The sequence below is a fragment of the Atta cephalotes genome, assembly GCF_000143395.1.
Source record: "Atta cephalotes unplaced genomic scaffold scaffold00003, whole genome shotgun sequence".
Lineage (NCBI taxonomy): Eukaryota > Metazoa > Arthropoda > Insecta > Hymenoptera > Formicidae > Atta > Atta cephalotes.
The window spans coordinates 5040329-5058260 of record NW_012130067.1 but is presented as its reverse complement, the minus strand read 5'-3'; the positions used below and the strand labels follow the sequence as shown (position 1 = coordinate 5058260).

The 17932-nt window shown below is 27.3% G+C and overlaps 1 protein-coding gene across 1 annotated transcript in view; it reads right to left on the bottom strand.

Annotated features, from left to right (window-relative positions):
- Positions 1-17932, bottom strand: part of LOC105625759 (trypsin alpha-3-like) — a 58287-nt gene that overhangs the window by 4461 nt on the left and 35894 nt on the right. Inside the window, exon 2 of the mRNA XM_012207079.1 lies at positions 14193-14241. Within this exon, the coding sequence (XP_012062469.1) occupies positions 14193-14241 (49 nt within the window). The remainder of the gene's footprint in view (positions 1-14192; positions 14242-17932) is intronic.

Here is a 17932-nt window from a genome sequence, read left to right as displayed (position 1 = left end):
ACACACACACACACACACACACACACACACACACACACACACACACACACACACATACACACGCGCGCGCGCATATATTTATTCATGTGTACGATATCAATCAATAATAGTGCGAGAAGAGCAAAAATATATGCTATATATCAAAAGACGTTTGACGTTTTTTGATCTCTATTAATCCCCATCATCTCATCGACATAAGACATAGTAAAAAATTTAATGATATTCTGTTGCTAATTTATTGTACTAAAATTTTGTTGCTCTAACCGTTTAATAGGAAATAAAACAAAATTGGTGAGTTCAGGTTAATGATAAGCTGGACCCTTCATAATAAAAAAGAGATATATAGAAGTGCGATGTTAAAAAAGAAACAATACATCATGTATAAATATACAATGATGCGGCTTTGTTTGGATCAGATCTCTTTTCTACGATCATTCATCTATCACAGTATGAATGATTAAATAAGACATAACGCGTGTAAATGCTAGTATATTTAAAACCGAACTAAACATCTATGGAATGAAAATATACTATGATGATAAATCATGCTCTGCTCTGCTTTACTCAGGAAAAAATGTTTATAATAAAAGTATATAAAATTATATATAAAAATTATATAAAATTATTTATATTATCATATGAAATATGTCTAGACATATATTTTATATACAATTATATATAATTTTACAGAGAAAGTTACTTTTTGAAAATAATAAAATAATAATAATTATCATTACTAGTTACCTACTTTTAAAAGTAATTCGTTACAATTACTGTTATTTGAAAAAGTATCTTTTCATTATTTTTTCATTACTTTTTTAAAATCGGTGACTGCTAATCACAACGGACAGATGCCTGAAGGTTTTTTAGTCTCGAGCGCTATGAGTGTCTAATCGAACCGTTCAATTGTGCAAAATAACGATAAAAATAATTGTAAAATTCGTTACCGTTATCAAAAAAATGTAACTACATTATCAAACTGGTACTGTTACAGTTACCAAAAAAGGAAAGTAACGCAATTACCAGTAAAATTACCAAAAAAGTAATTGTTACAAATAACGAGTTACTTCTATTCTCTGTAATTTTATATAACTGTAAAAATTTTTTTTCCTGAATTTGTATCACACTTATTTTATACTTGCACTTTATAACATTGGAGATTCGCATAGTGCAGATTTGTTCGTGAAATGGTGGAATATAGTTAATTTACATATCGTACGATATAAAAATGATATATAAAAGCTAAATGATACATAAAAAAATGATATATAAAATGATATATAAAATGATATATAAATTTGCAATTTATTTGTACCGCGATTGTACTTCATGCAGAGGAAATTGTTATGAGGACTAAATGCGGCTTACATTGGGTTCGGAAATATCATAAGTCTATGTAAACATTTAGTTGAAGATTTACTTTAGATCAGGGTATAGGCCTGAATATAAGTTTGGTCGCACGTATACTAGGCCAATATCTTTACATCGCTGTTGTCATTATCACGTCTTCTTATAATCTATGGATCAACAGAATTCGGAAAATCGTGACGAATACCCTTTGTAGAAAAATACTACTGTGTATTAATAGTATCAGTATTTTTCTACAAGAGACGCACAATCATTGAGAGCTGATGAGAAAGGAAATTCATTCGAGTCAAATGCCCTTCTGTTTTCGTCGTATACAATTTGCACATATAATTTGATCAAATATAATATATTTGCAATCCAACACGACTGTTTTAGATGTTATCGTTTACGTTAATTCTATAGTGTCTCAGGATTACAAACCGTAGACTAAAATAGTGCTTATGTACATATCGAAAGTGCTGAGAATTAAATAGACATTAGATTAATGTTATGAGATTGTACTGAAAATCAAATATATGTTCGATTTGGTATCAACTATTACATAATGTGATTCATTACAAACAAATATTTTAATACCTCTTGTGAGGTTCGCGAGTCTCACGTACAAGATTAGATTATCACACAAGAATCATTGTACGCTATCTCGAGGTTTTCCTGGATGGTGTGATTTCGGACATTTGACGAAATAGTGTCACCACACAAGAGAGTAAGTTATTTGATTTCTACTTGCCACGAATTATGTGACAATGGCTGATAGAGTTAAACTCTTTGTATGAAAATGAACATTTGTATGACAGTTAAAATCGCAAATTATGAATTTAGTCAATCTTCTCACAACAAAGGTAGAATAGGTGATAAAACCTTGAGATTACGTATTAATCGTTTAAGAGATGTATCACGCGTTCGATGATGAACTCGCGGTGCCAAACCCGATACATACATTAATTCGGATATTCAGGAACGAGTTTACTCACATGCAGGCAGTGTTGAAAACAAATTGAATGCCAACGTAGCAGATAAAGGCAATGCCGAGCGACAAAATTATCCAGATAACAAAATGCCCATATAGTAACTTTGCACATTTGCATAATAATTTGGGCAATAATTGTTACAATGTAACTGCACAACACCATGCAAATGCGTCCTTATTTGAGACCTATATATCGCTCCCATACGTGAGTGCTGCATATATAAGGTATATGAGTGCTGTAATTGACATTTTTATATCGCCTGCACGCGTAAGTGCCATACGCGTGCAAGCGATATGAGAGCTATTTTATAAAATGTATGCTTCATTAACATCTAAAAAAAAGTATTATACTTTCATCTTGGAGCTCTTGGGGTTTTTAATAAAATTTATTTTATTAGAACACAACTAAAGGATCTCTTAAAATACTGTGCCTTTTATTCTATTCTATTCTATATCATTTCTTAAATTTTAGAAATTTAATTCGTTGCAGTAACTAATTCTTCTGATGATGTCGCGTACTACTCAACGCAAAATTTTTTATTCAAAACAAGTTATAGGCTGTATTTCTTAATCGATTTGAATGTTTTTTTTTTTAACAGAAATATTCGGAAATAAAAAGTTTTTCAAAGAGAACTGAAAGCCGATTTTTAGAGAATTTGTTTATGCCAAAGTTTTATATACTTGTATAAATAAAGTAATAAATTAGCATTTTTCTATTATATAATCTTTTATCTATGTTATAAGCTATTTTAATAATCTCATTATTGATAAAAATAAATCTATCTTATCATAAAAAAAGAAATAATTAAATAAACATTTAACTTATTATTTTTATAAACAAATTATAGATCTCCGTGCATTCTCATAGGTATAATTAGTCCATTATTGCTGCAATATCGAAATTTTATTTTATTGGAAATATTGCAACAATATTGAAAAATATTGTAATTTTAATATTTGGTAGAAAATATTGCAATTTAGATATTGTTGCAATGTTTCACAATTCAGTAAATAAGTACGCGGCCTTACCACGAGAGGGATATGATTCTCAGAAGGAGAAAACGTCTAGGAATCTTGTAGAGAAGGAGTTATCCAAATCGAATTATCAAGTTTCCTAGAGATTCTCAATATTTCTTATAATATAAATAGGCCCCCGAACATTTTTCATAACTTTATTATATTTTGTATGTATTTTTGAATATAATGCTAAACACAATAATATATTAGCAATTTATAAAATTAGAATAATTATTGAAATATTACATAATATTATAATAATATGTATACAATATTTCTCTAAATATTGTAGCAAAAAAAAACGGTTAAAAAACCGTAATTTTTACAGTTTCGGTTTTCTTTACTGATAAAAAAAAAACTGAAACTGAAATCGGAACATTTATTTGATATTTTATTAAATCAGAACTGAATCGAAAAAAACCCTTCGGTCCGAGTCTCTGATTAACAATAACAATTTACATAGTTAATATAATTTCAAATTCTAAAATCAATTTGCTCATAATTCTATGTATATATTTGATTTAAATATAAAAAATACTTCTACAGCATAAAATTTTATTGCAACAATATTTTGAAAGATTGCAATATTTCATAAAACATTGCTGCAATATTTCTATGGACATCTAGATCTCACATATTACATAAAGTCTACATACGTATTCTTGAATTTCATGATTTACAAGTTGTTAGAATAAATTCTTGCAATTTTTGTTGGTGCGGAAGATCTAAATAAAAGAAATGCTAGTATCTTAAAAAAAGTTTACATTAAAAATGTTTCGCGATCCCGCCAGATTTCTCATGAGGTGTTAGAGGTATTTACATTCTTATTATTAAGAAAGATGGCGATGATAATATTAGATTGAACATTGGTGATTTGAACGAAGGAACGGGCAAAATAAAAATTAAGAACAAGAATAAAGATTAAAAATTAAGAACTGAAAAAGAACCGAAAAAGAACCAAAAAAAATCATAATTTTATCAATTTAGTTACGGTTTTCCGAAACGGTTTTCGGTTCCGCTTTCAGTTCGGTCCGGATCCTTGTTAATAGCAATTATTATAAAATAATAATCAAATTAGTATTATATTTCCTTTTAAACGTATTTTTTTATTACATCTTTAAAGTAATTTTAAAAATAAATTTAATTGTTATATTATGTCCAATAAACAAAAATTTTAATTATTATAAACAAATTTGTTTAGTACGATTTTTTTACGTTCGTGTAATCATCATGTGTGATTATACTGTGACATCTTTTACGCTGGCACTTGTGTCTCCATCACGTTGTGACTTGATGGTATTTTTGCACGCAAGACATGATACTCACATGTGAGAGCAATATAAGCTGTCACGAATTGTTATTTGGATAGAATTGAGAATATAGGATCCGTAACAACCTTTAAAAAAAATATATAAAATTATTCGAAACTTCTTTGCCGACATTTGATGGCAAATTCGAGAATTGACTGACATTTAAAAACGTGTTTTGTTCAATGATAAGTTCACAAATGAATTTAACAGACATCGATAAATTATATTATTTAAAATCGATATTAATAGGTGAAACTGGTGAACAAAATAAAAATCTTTGCGATCGACGGGGTAAAATATACGAAAGTTTGGGAATTGTTGGAACGTTTATAAGTGAAATGAATACTGATCAAGTGATCACACCTCTCGGTTGTTATAAACTTACCTACGTTAGACAAAGAGAGCAGATGATTTGATAAAACTCGTTGATGATATTCTAATATATCGCGTTAGATACTTTAAGCATCACAATCGGCCAAGAAATTATCGTACACCTTTAGAAAGTAAAGTACTGAAATGCACACTAAGGCCTAGTTTCACAACTCACGGTTAACTCTTAACCGAGGTCCAACTTGTTTCTCATCTCTTTCTAATTTTAGAAAGAGATGAATGAATAAGTTGAATCTCAGTTAAGAGTTAACCATAAATTGTGAAACTGGGCCTAAATAAATGGGAGGCAACGCTTGAGAGAGAGACACCTTTCCCAAGTTTGAAGATATGTATGAATTTTTAAACAGCTGTATGCGCATAAAGACGGGAACGCCCGAAATTAATAGAATCGAATAAAGGCAAAAGCGAAATGTCAATTCTCTTCTTCTTGACCCTGGTGACTTTTCAAAAAGAGAAGAATCAACCTTTCGAACCCTTATAATAAAAGTATTGCGTAATTCTATGTGAAGGTAGACAACTTTATATGTGCAACGTATTCAAGGAATTATTTGTATCAGAACATATTAAGACAGTACGAAATACGAAGTTATGTTATAATTGCTTGCGTTTTCATCACCCCGTGTAAATTCTTCAGTTATATGGTATTCTAGAAACGTCATAATATCCTTCTACATGATAATGGAGCGAATAAACGGATCTTTCAGTCCTACAACTAATCTAAATGACTATTCGAATCGTCCGATCGCTATGTAACAGGTCTCTCTGACCCTTGCTTTATTTCATATCTTCTAACGAGAATATTAATATAATCCGCGATTCTGAGTACAATAGATAGATAGTATTAAATTTAGAGTATTTTTAGATACGAGTGCAAATTTTATTGCGACATCCATCATAGAACATCCATCATAGTTGATTCAGCAAATCGTCCGTTTATCGTTTAATTTGCACAACATCATGAGCTAGCAACAATAGGCAATTTGAAATAATTTAGACAAGTGACATTCGCTTATACTTTTAATTATTAGTCCATCCTTCCTAGAAGAAATATTATTGTTGAAATATATATTATTGTTGATAATTACGGACATGAGTCGCTTATTTCGATTGACGTTTCTTGCAATTAAAAACTTTGGCGATATTACACAATTTATAACAAAGCCGAACTACTATACTTGGCACGATTTCGCATCTTCATTTATGTCATATTATCAGAATTATGAATATTATTTTGTAAAAATAACTAATTACGGTTATAATTTTTTTCTCAAAAAATAATTAACAAGTTAATTGCAAGTCATTGATTCTAAAAAGTGTATTACAAATAGCTACAATTACTTAAAAAGATACAAATTATTTCTCTTCAGTTACTTTTGTTAATTTTTTTCTAATTTTTTATACTGCAATTTTTAAATACAAGAATCTTATATATTTCTAATTTATTAAATTATTTTATTTATTATACTACACATTCGATATTATACATTATTTGTAATTAATATATATATATATATATATATATATATATTTACTAAATCAAAATAATCAAAATATTAATATTAAGACGTGTTCACATACTTCTAACTTAATTCTTCATAGAGTGTGGTAATTACAGAGTGTAATTATTAGCATGATTAGAGTTATATTCTAATGGCAATAAATAATCACTCATGATTCACTAAACATTTCGTTTTGGTCAGTCATATGTTAACGATTAGTATGAAATAAAATCATTATAGAAGTAATTATTAAATTGATTAATAGTTATTAAAAGAAATGTAATTAATAATAAGTTATAAATGAAATGAATAAGTTATAAATGAAAAGAATGAATGATATTGACCTACAATTATTGAAAAAAAATCTAACTTTAATTGTCATACAAATAACGAATTACTTCCCAACTCTATTTACAATAAAGAAAGAAGTATTTGGATATTGTTGATCTGATAATAATTAATGTGTAATCGTTTGCTTCACTTGAGTAAGCCAACTAACATTTTCCTCACTTTTTTTTACATGTAGCTCTGAAATCAACAAAGATATATCAAGCTATTGTTTGGATCGTATATGATCATCGCAGAATTAGATAAATACCAAGCATGAATTCCACAGCGTAGTATTCTCGCGGAATAACATTCGGTTGCCGCATACAATTTATTTCTTTATTCCAACATGAGATTGTCAAGTATAGAACAATATCTTTAGGACAACAATATTCTTAGAATAACAATATCGCAACAAGAAGCAAGACTCTTTGAGGGCTATTAATTGAAATGACTGTTGAACAAATAGTTGCCGGAGCAACTGAATATTATTATGACGCACGACTCGTTGTGAATTTAACGAGAATCATACTATTTCTATTCATACATCAAAGTATTTTTTAATCAAAATATCTTTTAATTAAGAATTATGTTTTTGCTAACGAATTCTAAAAAGAATTAAGCAGAATTGTGATTAGTAAAATAATTATTACGAGACAAATATATATAATTTATATCTCTGTACATTTAAGATAATTAGAGTTTGTTTAAATCTTTTTTGTAAAAACAAGCTTATGGATGCTTTTTGCATTGTAACTCTTAACAATTATATGTAATAACAATTATATGTAATATCCATGAGAGCAGCGTCAGCAGAGGCGTTAGTTGCAGCATAATATTTACTGAAGAAGATATAACATGGTATGGTAATATTGTTTTCAGAGTTTACACACTGAGAAAAAAATATAGTTAATTTTAATAAATATTTAATTCAATACTGCCAACTAAACATTTACTTACAGTAAGTAAATATTTGTTCAATGAAAAAAACATGATTATTAAATCAAATTAACATTTCTTGTATTAAATAAATATATCTTTATATTTAATAAATATTTAGTTGGCAGTATTCAACTAAATATTTATTAAAATTGCCTATATTTTTTTTTCGCGAAATCGCGTATTGATTATGATTATTTGAAACGGCAGGATTATTACCTGCTGCATTTAATTGTTCTCATTTGTCATATAATAATTTTATCGTATCCGTGAGTTAGTAATTCTCCGTTTTTCATCTTTATGTTCATACAAGTATGTGAACTGGATGAATGAAATAACATGGATTAGTTGGATATGAGACATTTTCAATATTGCTTTTACAGCATCGTAAAAGCAAAGAATAGTGTTCGTGTCGGTGCAAATTACTTTCCTATTCAGTTTCAATCTGATACCTCGGAACATTAAATTTTTCAGCGACAGCGATACATCAACTAAATACATACATTTTTTAGCAGAGTTAATGAACTCATTATTGACGCGAAATTTGCTTGTTCGCAAGCAAAAATAATTTGCAAACAAACGCTTTTCTGTTATCCATCAATGATTATTACTTATTTTTTATAAAATGAAAAAACGTTGTGAAAATTATATCCTCTACTAAATATAATAAAATCTAATAAATATATTAAAGTCTTCCGTTCGTACAACTTGATTGTTTATGCAAACGTAAGAGAAGTAGAAATGAATATTGAGTAAAGACAAGAGGTAACAGATGCAAATGGTTCTTTCTTCATTTTTGAGAGATCAGTGTTCATTAATCTTTCTGAAACAATTTTGCGCACTTGCTGTATCCTGCTGGAATAGTTGAATGGATTTTTAACTGACCTACTTCTCTCTTTTACGATACATTTATTAATGCAGAAATAATGAAACGTGCAAAATATATACATATATATGTTGGTACGCATATATATATAAATATAAATAAATAAATAAATAAATAAATAAATAAATATATATATATATATATATGTGTGTGTGTATATGTATTGGGTTGTCCGGAAAATTCGTGCCGATTTTGAAGGAAAATTGAAACGCAGAAGATTTAAATTTTAGTATTCATTTATTAAATTATATAAATTAGTCGGCATGAACTTTCCGGACAACCCAATATATGTACATAATTTATTATTTATAGGAATAAATTTTGTTTTTTTAAACAAAAATTCTTGTTTAACATTGTAAAATTAAAAGTTATAAATATTTATATGTAAAATAATCATACGATATTGATCTTTAGAAGAATATATATTATTTTCAGAAGAGAGATGTATAACAAAAAAATTTTAGTCACGTGTAAATAAGCTATGATATACAAAATATATGATATTTATTTAATGAATTACATATCTACATTTAAACATTTTATTATAATTATTTTCCGATTTTCTTATATATGTCATTAAATGTCAAAACAGATTACTATATTTCGTTAATTTTTAAATGCTATGTCCTATCAATGAACGACAGGATGTGTATACATATATACAATTGGGATATTCTGAACTATCGCAATCGTACATAAACGAGTTCTATGAGTTGTCCATTGACAGTAAGAAGGCCACCGGAATTATCCTAAAAAATACAATTCTCCGATAATTAAAAATATATTTCACAAAGATTTAATTGGAAAATCCGATTCTCAAATAATATTACTTTCTACAATTTATCTAAAAATATATTTCTTTGTTAAAGCAAAGCTTGTTGTTATTTACGTTTTATTATTCTAATTAAATTGATGTTTGATGATAGAGGAAAATCAGCGAAATCGACATACTTTATTTTTAGATTATATTTAGACAAAATCTGAAAATAAAACTTTGGAAATATGCATGTAAATGTAGAAATTGTTTTCTATCGATGTTCTATAGCAGTTTTCCTGATACTATTAAGAACGTTACAATAATTAACTTTTTCGTAGAATAGGCAAAAACGAACAAAATTTGACAAAATGGGCCCCAAAATTGCCATGCATATGCATATACGGTCATAAAGCATGTGTGTCACAGCGCATGCTCGTATACTTATGTTATATATTGCGGAAGTATAAAAGATATTCTGATCTAAATAATAATTAATTGTAACGATTCTTAGAGACATGTGTGTCAAAATATCGCGCGGAATGAAAGCACAAAAACTGATCCTCAAAGGAAAATCATTTCGATCGAGGACTCATTTCGACAAAAAAATTGTAATGATTAATATTTGATTTTGTGAGACGAAACTACTCTTTTTTCTGCCAGATTCGGTTGTCTCGTACAAATATGTAAAATGAGTATAATTTTAAATCAAAGACTGCTAAACTGTATAAATAAAAATAAACAATTTATTTAAAAAATAAATGATTTATTTGAAATCAAATACATAAAAGTTATTTCTATATATGTACTAACACGTTAATTGTTATGTTGTACATACATAACAAATATATTCTTTCAACTATAAACAAAAATTATATAATTACACTTGCTTTAAATAACACATTGAAAAACTAGAGAAAGCTGAAAGATTACAGATTTTAAATAAATTTTTGTAGAATACGTTTTAATTATATGTGGTGTACAGTCTCAAATCTATTCTTTATCTTACAAAACTAAAATGTAACTTATATGATTGTTTCAATTCTTTACAATTAAATATATATATTCAAAACTAGAAAATAAAACATTTCAAATCGAGAAATATCACAATAAAATAGTTATCATTAAAGTCACATGTTGTACAATCAAATGTACATCATATCTAGTCTTTAATATTTTTATGGCACTAACATATTTTTAAAGAACGATTTTTATAACTGTAAAAACGAATGAGATAAAAAAGGTATTATAGATAAAAGTCACAAATAAAATAGTCATTTTGTATACCAGAACATTCAACATGTGCCTACAAGACATTGTTCACAAGACATACATCGAATCCACTCTTCTCCAATATCTTTAAAATAAGGTGCATTGCAAAAAATGCAAGCTATATCGTTGTCTGTACAATCTATTGATGTACTTAAATCATCATTAGATGAATATTTTCTTATAGACAAGTTTCTATAGAAAACATTTTTTATCTCGATCAACAAACTGATCGAATTTTTGATATGTGAACTATCTTTTCCTCGATCTCTTCCTCGTTAACTTTCTCCTTAACTTCTTCTTTGACCTTTTCTTTCATCTCTTATTCTTTCATTACAGTCTTGTTCTTTCTTCTTTATTGTCTGTTTTAATTTTTTTCGATATGTACATGATATGATAATCTTTGCTTCCAAAGATTTACGGCCTCTATTGGCCTTTTTAAAAATGAAGTGAGCTATTTTTTAGCCATCATATTATTAAAAGGATTTTTATTTTGTGTTTAATTATGGCTAATGCCACTTTACGTGCCACTTTAAATCCTTCCTTGTTAAACTATAAAAATATGATTCCATTACAAAACAATAATGAACAAGCTCCTCTTCTAATTTAACATTAAATATAGGAGATCTTCCATGTTTACAAAAAGCCTTTTCAGGAGAATTATATCTTTCATCAACTAATCGTCTAAATAATCATAAAGTTCTTTATGACACATTCATCTGTTTGAATGCTTTTAACCATTCCATTTTCTTATTGCGGACGGCTTCTATTACTTTTGCCATATCTTGTGAATTCCACTGTCGGACTTTTTTTCCTTTATTAGTATTATGACGTGATTATTAGTATTATAATATTTTCCTTTGCTCATTGCTAGAAGCCATCTATATAAAATTGTACAAATTAATATATATTTATAAATTCCTAGAATTTGTCGATTAATTTCTATATAACTACATGAGATTGCATTGTTATACTCACTGCAAGTACTGAAAAATAGGAATCAGAAATGTGTTTTAAAATATATATATATATACATATAATACGTATAGTCGTTCTACATTTTACATTTGACATGTGTACATATAGTTTATGTGTAATTGACATGTGTACATATAATTTGTGTTTAAGTACAGTATATGACACGGTTTTTTGTTTCGTATAATTTAATCAATAATATTTTATCAATAATATCAAAAAACAAACTAAATCTGAGCTAATGAGAGTCAGCGCAAATGGAAGTGCGCAATAAAATTTTTACAAATAAATTTGTTAAGCTATACGTCAAATATTCGTTACTTCGGATACTTTGGACGGAGTTCAAACAAATTTACATAAAATGTGATTAGTTGTGAATATTAATATATCATCAAAGTTTTATGATGAGATTTGACGATCGTGTGGATTACATTACAGTTTTGGCAACCTACGAGTGATTCTACCTTGACTGTTCGCGAAATCTAGTATGGATTAAGAAGATTGCTTGATGAAGATTCCAAACAGAATTGTTCAACATTTTTCCAGATTTTAAATAAAGATGATATTAACACTTTGTATGGATTACCAAATTTATTTGTAAAAATTTTTATCGCGCACCTCCGTTCGCGCTGACTCTTATTAACCCAGATTTAGTTTATTTTTTGTTATTTTAAGGAGAAAGAGTCCTTGTTTAATATAATCATATCAGTAATATAATTACTATTATTTAAACTACGTAAATTTGTAACAGAACATCATAAGAATTTTGTTTTCACATTTGTAGAATTCATTTTTAGTTGATTTTACATAAAAACAAATTACAAATATATTATTATAGATTTTTGCTTCTTTAATCTTTAATTAATATAAATAGATTATGTTTTTATTTGTATTAATGGAGTACGAAGATTAGTTTACGAGAAATAAAGAGATATCACTTTAGGAGATCTATGTTAGTATCGGTGACTTTCCTCTATTCTCAATCGCTGAGCTACGATCTCATTGTTAAATAAACTAAATTATAAAACGTAATGAGAAATCCCAAATATGTTAATAAACAGAAATAATAATTAATACAGCACAATCAACAAATCAGATGCAACACAAATTGCTGTAGTAATTAAATGTAATTATATGTACGCGTGTATGTATTACTAAGTATTATACTAATTACTTAACTAATTAATTAATTGATCAATAAAAATTTATAATAAGTAAGATATTGAAATTACGATATTTCTCTGCATTATAATTGCTGACAATTATATGATGTAGTCAAACTTACCTGCTTTTATCGAGGATTTTTGCGTTACGCGACTCGAAATACAATTAATATATTATATTTATGTATTATTATTAGGAACAATGGGGATAAGTTGAAGCTTCGTTTGAGAAGAATAATGAAGCTAAATAGTTAATGACTCAACCTGAGCAGACAGCATATAATGCATTACACATGCGACCGGTAACTAATGACTGCGATGTATTGCAACGCCTTTATGTAAATAACTTACGAAACATACACCCTTTTCTGTAGTTGGATTGAGCAGATTTGCGAATCGCGAATTTGTACATCTAATAAATACTTTCAGACTTGATTTTCTACAATAAGTCCGATTGACTATTACATTATATAACATACAATTGTTTGGTTTCCTTTCGTTCAGTCTGAAATTATACGAAGTACAAATGTGACTTATGAGAATAATTTGAGATTGGAATACTTAATGTGCAATATTAAAAACAATTTTTGTTATCAAATCTAATTACAGCCAAATATTGAGTAAAATAGTTTCAACTAAACTTTGAAATAATATAATTGATCATAATTTTACCTTTACAAATATTTAGTAAATATTATCGTTGGTAATACTATTTGATAATACTTACTAAATATTTGTAAAGGTAAAATTATGTTTAGTTATATTATCTCAATATTTAGTTGAATCTATTTCACTCAATACTTGGTAGCTATATAACTAGATTTTTTTCAGTGAAGCCTGTAAATAATTGAATTATTAAGAGACTTACCGTTAATATGCCATGTCCCGATATTAATACTAGTGAATCTGCTGACAATTTAATCTTGTTCTGGTAAATTGGCAGAAGATATCAAAGAAGAAAATACAAATGGAGTTTGGAGCTGAAAATGAATCTTCCGTATATTCTTTGGCACAGTTGTAATTTTCTTATATTGTTCAATTTAATTGAAACTGTGATGAATGCTATTCTATCGTTACTTTAAGTAAAGCGATATCGTAACCATATCTGTCTGAGTACTGATGGGAATTGTATATTTTGTGTATATAAGCGGACTCAATCAGATGCACTGAATGCGGTTTTCATAGGTCTGTTGTTCCAGCATTGACCGAAATATCCGAAATGTTTCGCCTAAGAAGATTACTAAGAATATATTTTTTGTATATGTATATATGATTTTTTATATATGGAATTTTTTTGAAGTGTTTCTTGAGATTTTCATATTTACCTATATATACAGTAAGCGCCGGTTATTGCATGATACTTGTTAAGTATGACTCCATTGGATAGTTTTTAATTTCTAGCAGAGAAGCTTGAATTATACAATACATTACGTGCAACAGAATATAGAAATTTCAAACATCGTACGTCTAGCTGTACAATTATTACTGTTAACTTCTATAAATTACTGTAATATAAAAGTAATTAATTTATTGTTCATTTAAAAACTCTACGTTGCGCATACTTTTAAATCCGAACAGTTAACATAATGATTAAAAATAACATTAATTAAAAATAATTTACTGATATCGATACTGAGTTTACCTGATATCAGGAATTTTACAGTCTTTCCCCAATAACTCTCGATGTTAATTTCATTGATGTAGTTAGGCGTCAGATTTGATATTAATTAATTATATTTATGAATTTAATTGCATTGAATTAAATTATCACAAAGCTGATCAATTTGTCTTAGAATGATCAATACTCATGATCAATAGCAATCAAAGGAACTAAAAGTAATAATTGCATCACTATCAATAATTTTGTGTGATATTGTCACCTGATTATAGTAGTATTATAATATTAGATAAAATATATGATATTTATTTATTGAAATATTAGATAAAATATGTGATATTTATTAAAATATTTAAAATAACTTCTAATCTAGGATAATATCTCACAATCTATAATAGATTGCTAATTTCTATTAACTTTTATCATCAGAAAAACTTTAACAAGTGTTTGATATTATGCAACTTTCATTATATTTCTATTTAAATTTCTTCAATATATATATATAAATTTGATGACAACTGTATCAAAGAAACATTGATAGTTCATTATCTTATTGATTTTATAAAAAAAAGATTTTTTGTCTGCAACTTCTTATTGTTAAAAAACTACGTAATTTCATACTTCATTCGTCTTCCTGAAGTTATAATAAATTTCAGTTTTAAGAGTTTACGCAATTATGAAAAGTTATAAATTGTTTCTCTTTAGTTACTTTTTGTTAATTTTTTTCTAATTTTTTACATTGTTATTTTACATTGTTATTTTAAATATGAAAATCGTGCATGTTTGTGACATTACTGTATAAATTTTTTTATTCATTATACTTATACTACTTATTTAATATTGCACTTTACATTATCTATAATAAATTAAATTTGTATATTTAGTATATAATCCAAATTATGTGATAATCTAAATTATGTGTAATATTGAGACATGTTTATTCCTAAAAGAATTTTAGCTTAATTCTTGATACAAACATTTATAGAGTAATAGCAAAGATATAAATATATTCCAATCACAATATACACTGATTATTCTAATCACTGATTATTCTAAACACATTTTATTTTGGTCAGTTCATGCGTTAACAAATATTCATATGAAGTTTCATATGAAGAAACTAACTATAAAATTATTAAATTAGTTATTTCTTATCAGTTATAAAAAAATAATTGAATTGCAATAGAGATGAAAAAAAGTATCGAAACTATAATTATTGAAAAAAGTAATTCTAATTTATAATTTTATTACATTTTCCAACTCTATTTACAATACAGAAAGAAGTTGGTATTTAATTGCCGTTAATACTGATCGCGACTACCGTGTTATTCGTTGCACTCAAATAAATCGAGATGTTTTTATATCTAGCTTTCGAAGCAACAGGCGTAGTGGGAATTTCATTCTACCATTCGGATCAAATATAATCGTTGCAGAATCAAACAAACTTCAAGATCATTCGAATTTCGCAGCAGTAGTATTCTTTTGCGCGACATTCAGTAGCCTTGCTTTACTTTCTTATTCCGATATTTTCATGTATAATATAATTCTTAGAACCATAATATTCTTGTCACAACAAGTGTGACCCTTTCTCGATTATATAATTAGTTGTTAAAAAATAGTTATTACGGCTGCATATCACGTCTTTGCATGACCTACTGTAATAAAAGAACATCGATTGCTAATTGCGTAGAATATCGAATTCGTTTTTACGTGGATATCGACATCGCTTATTAACCAGCTTTGTTATTCATAACATTATTCGTTTTGATATGAAGCGTATTTGTGCTCCTGTTTTTTCTGTTTTGCTTTATACCCATTGGATATAACGCTTGAGATCGATTTTATCTTTCAAAAGAGAAAGCTTTTAAAAGTTTGAGAGAAAATAGAAAAGGTACACTGAGAAAAAACATTCTAAATTTTAATAAATATTTATTTGAATAGTTACCATAACTAAATATTTATTAAATATAAAAATATCTTTATTTGATACAAAAATTAATTTATTTAACAGTCACTTCTTTTTATTATGTCAATATTTAATTATTGTAAATAAATGTTTAGTTTGGCAATATTTAAATAAATATTTATTTAAATTTAAATTATTTTTTCTCATTGTCAGTGTATGATGCTTTTCATAGTTATGATAATTTTATCCAAGAAAAAATATCATATAGACATATTTTATATATTATTATATGTAACTGTATATAAATTATGTCAATTTTTTATATTACATAATTATATGTTATTTTATATAATTATACATATATAATTTATATGAAACATTTTTTTCCAAGTAGTAACGCGAGTAATTATATTACATTTATCCGTTTTTAATACAAAAGTGTGTAACGTGATTTAATCTTCTAAAATTAACAATGATATAAATATTTGTGCATGTAAATGATTTATGAGAATCGCATTTAAAATACAATTTTTAAAAAATTTAATAAACTTGTAAATTTTATTTGATCAATATATCGATAGGACTCTCAAATTTGATTTATTATACTGCAATGTTTAAAAATACATAGTTATTAGTCAGTTGAGAGGGAGAAATTGCTATTTCAACGCGTGCAGTGGTGCACACAAATAGACTAGCGATGAAAATCGATTGAGAACCATTATTCCAGGACTCATCTATGTTCGACAACCTCGCATCCGAAATTTCTCATCGATTATACAAGTAGCGAAATAATCCGACTCGCGATTATATTCTCAGATTGTCGATGCATATATAATTGTCAGATTATTCAGAATCGAGTTATCCATACAAACAAAGATGAATACTACATGAACATAGTATGAATAGTTTCGCTGAGTAACAGTTAGACAAGCGTTATTGCTTTGTTGAGAGGAAGAGTACACTGATGAATTTGTTAATGTAAAATTCGCTTTCTAGACAAACTGACATTATTTGTTGTCATTTTGATATTATAATAATATTTTGAACGTTATTTAACGTCAAAATGACGACGAATATTTGCTTATTTATTGGATTATCTGCGAATAAAAATAATTTGAAAACAAATCGCCTTTTTCTAATATATATCAACGATTATTATTGTTTCTCATAAAATAGAAAGGCATACATTATGCGAAACATATTTCAAGAAACATGCTTGCTGTATATGCATATAAGAGGACGTAGAAATTAACATTGGATAAAAACAAGAGAAAACAAACAAAAGATAATTCTTTTATTCATTTTTGAGAGAGAAATGTTCATTAATTTTTCTGAAACAATTTCTCGCACTTGGCGCACGCTGCCGGTTAAACGGATTTCCTTTGGCTGACCCACTTCTCACTTTTGAGATACATTTACTAGTGCATTGACCGCAGAAATAATAGGCCTGTTCTTTTTGGCTGAACTTTTGCAGTTCATCTTTCTTCCTCTTCTTCCTCCTGGAGAGAAAAGAAAGAAAGGTGAACTGCAAAAGTTTTTTA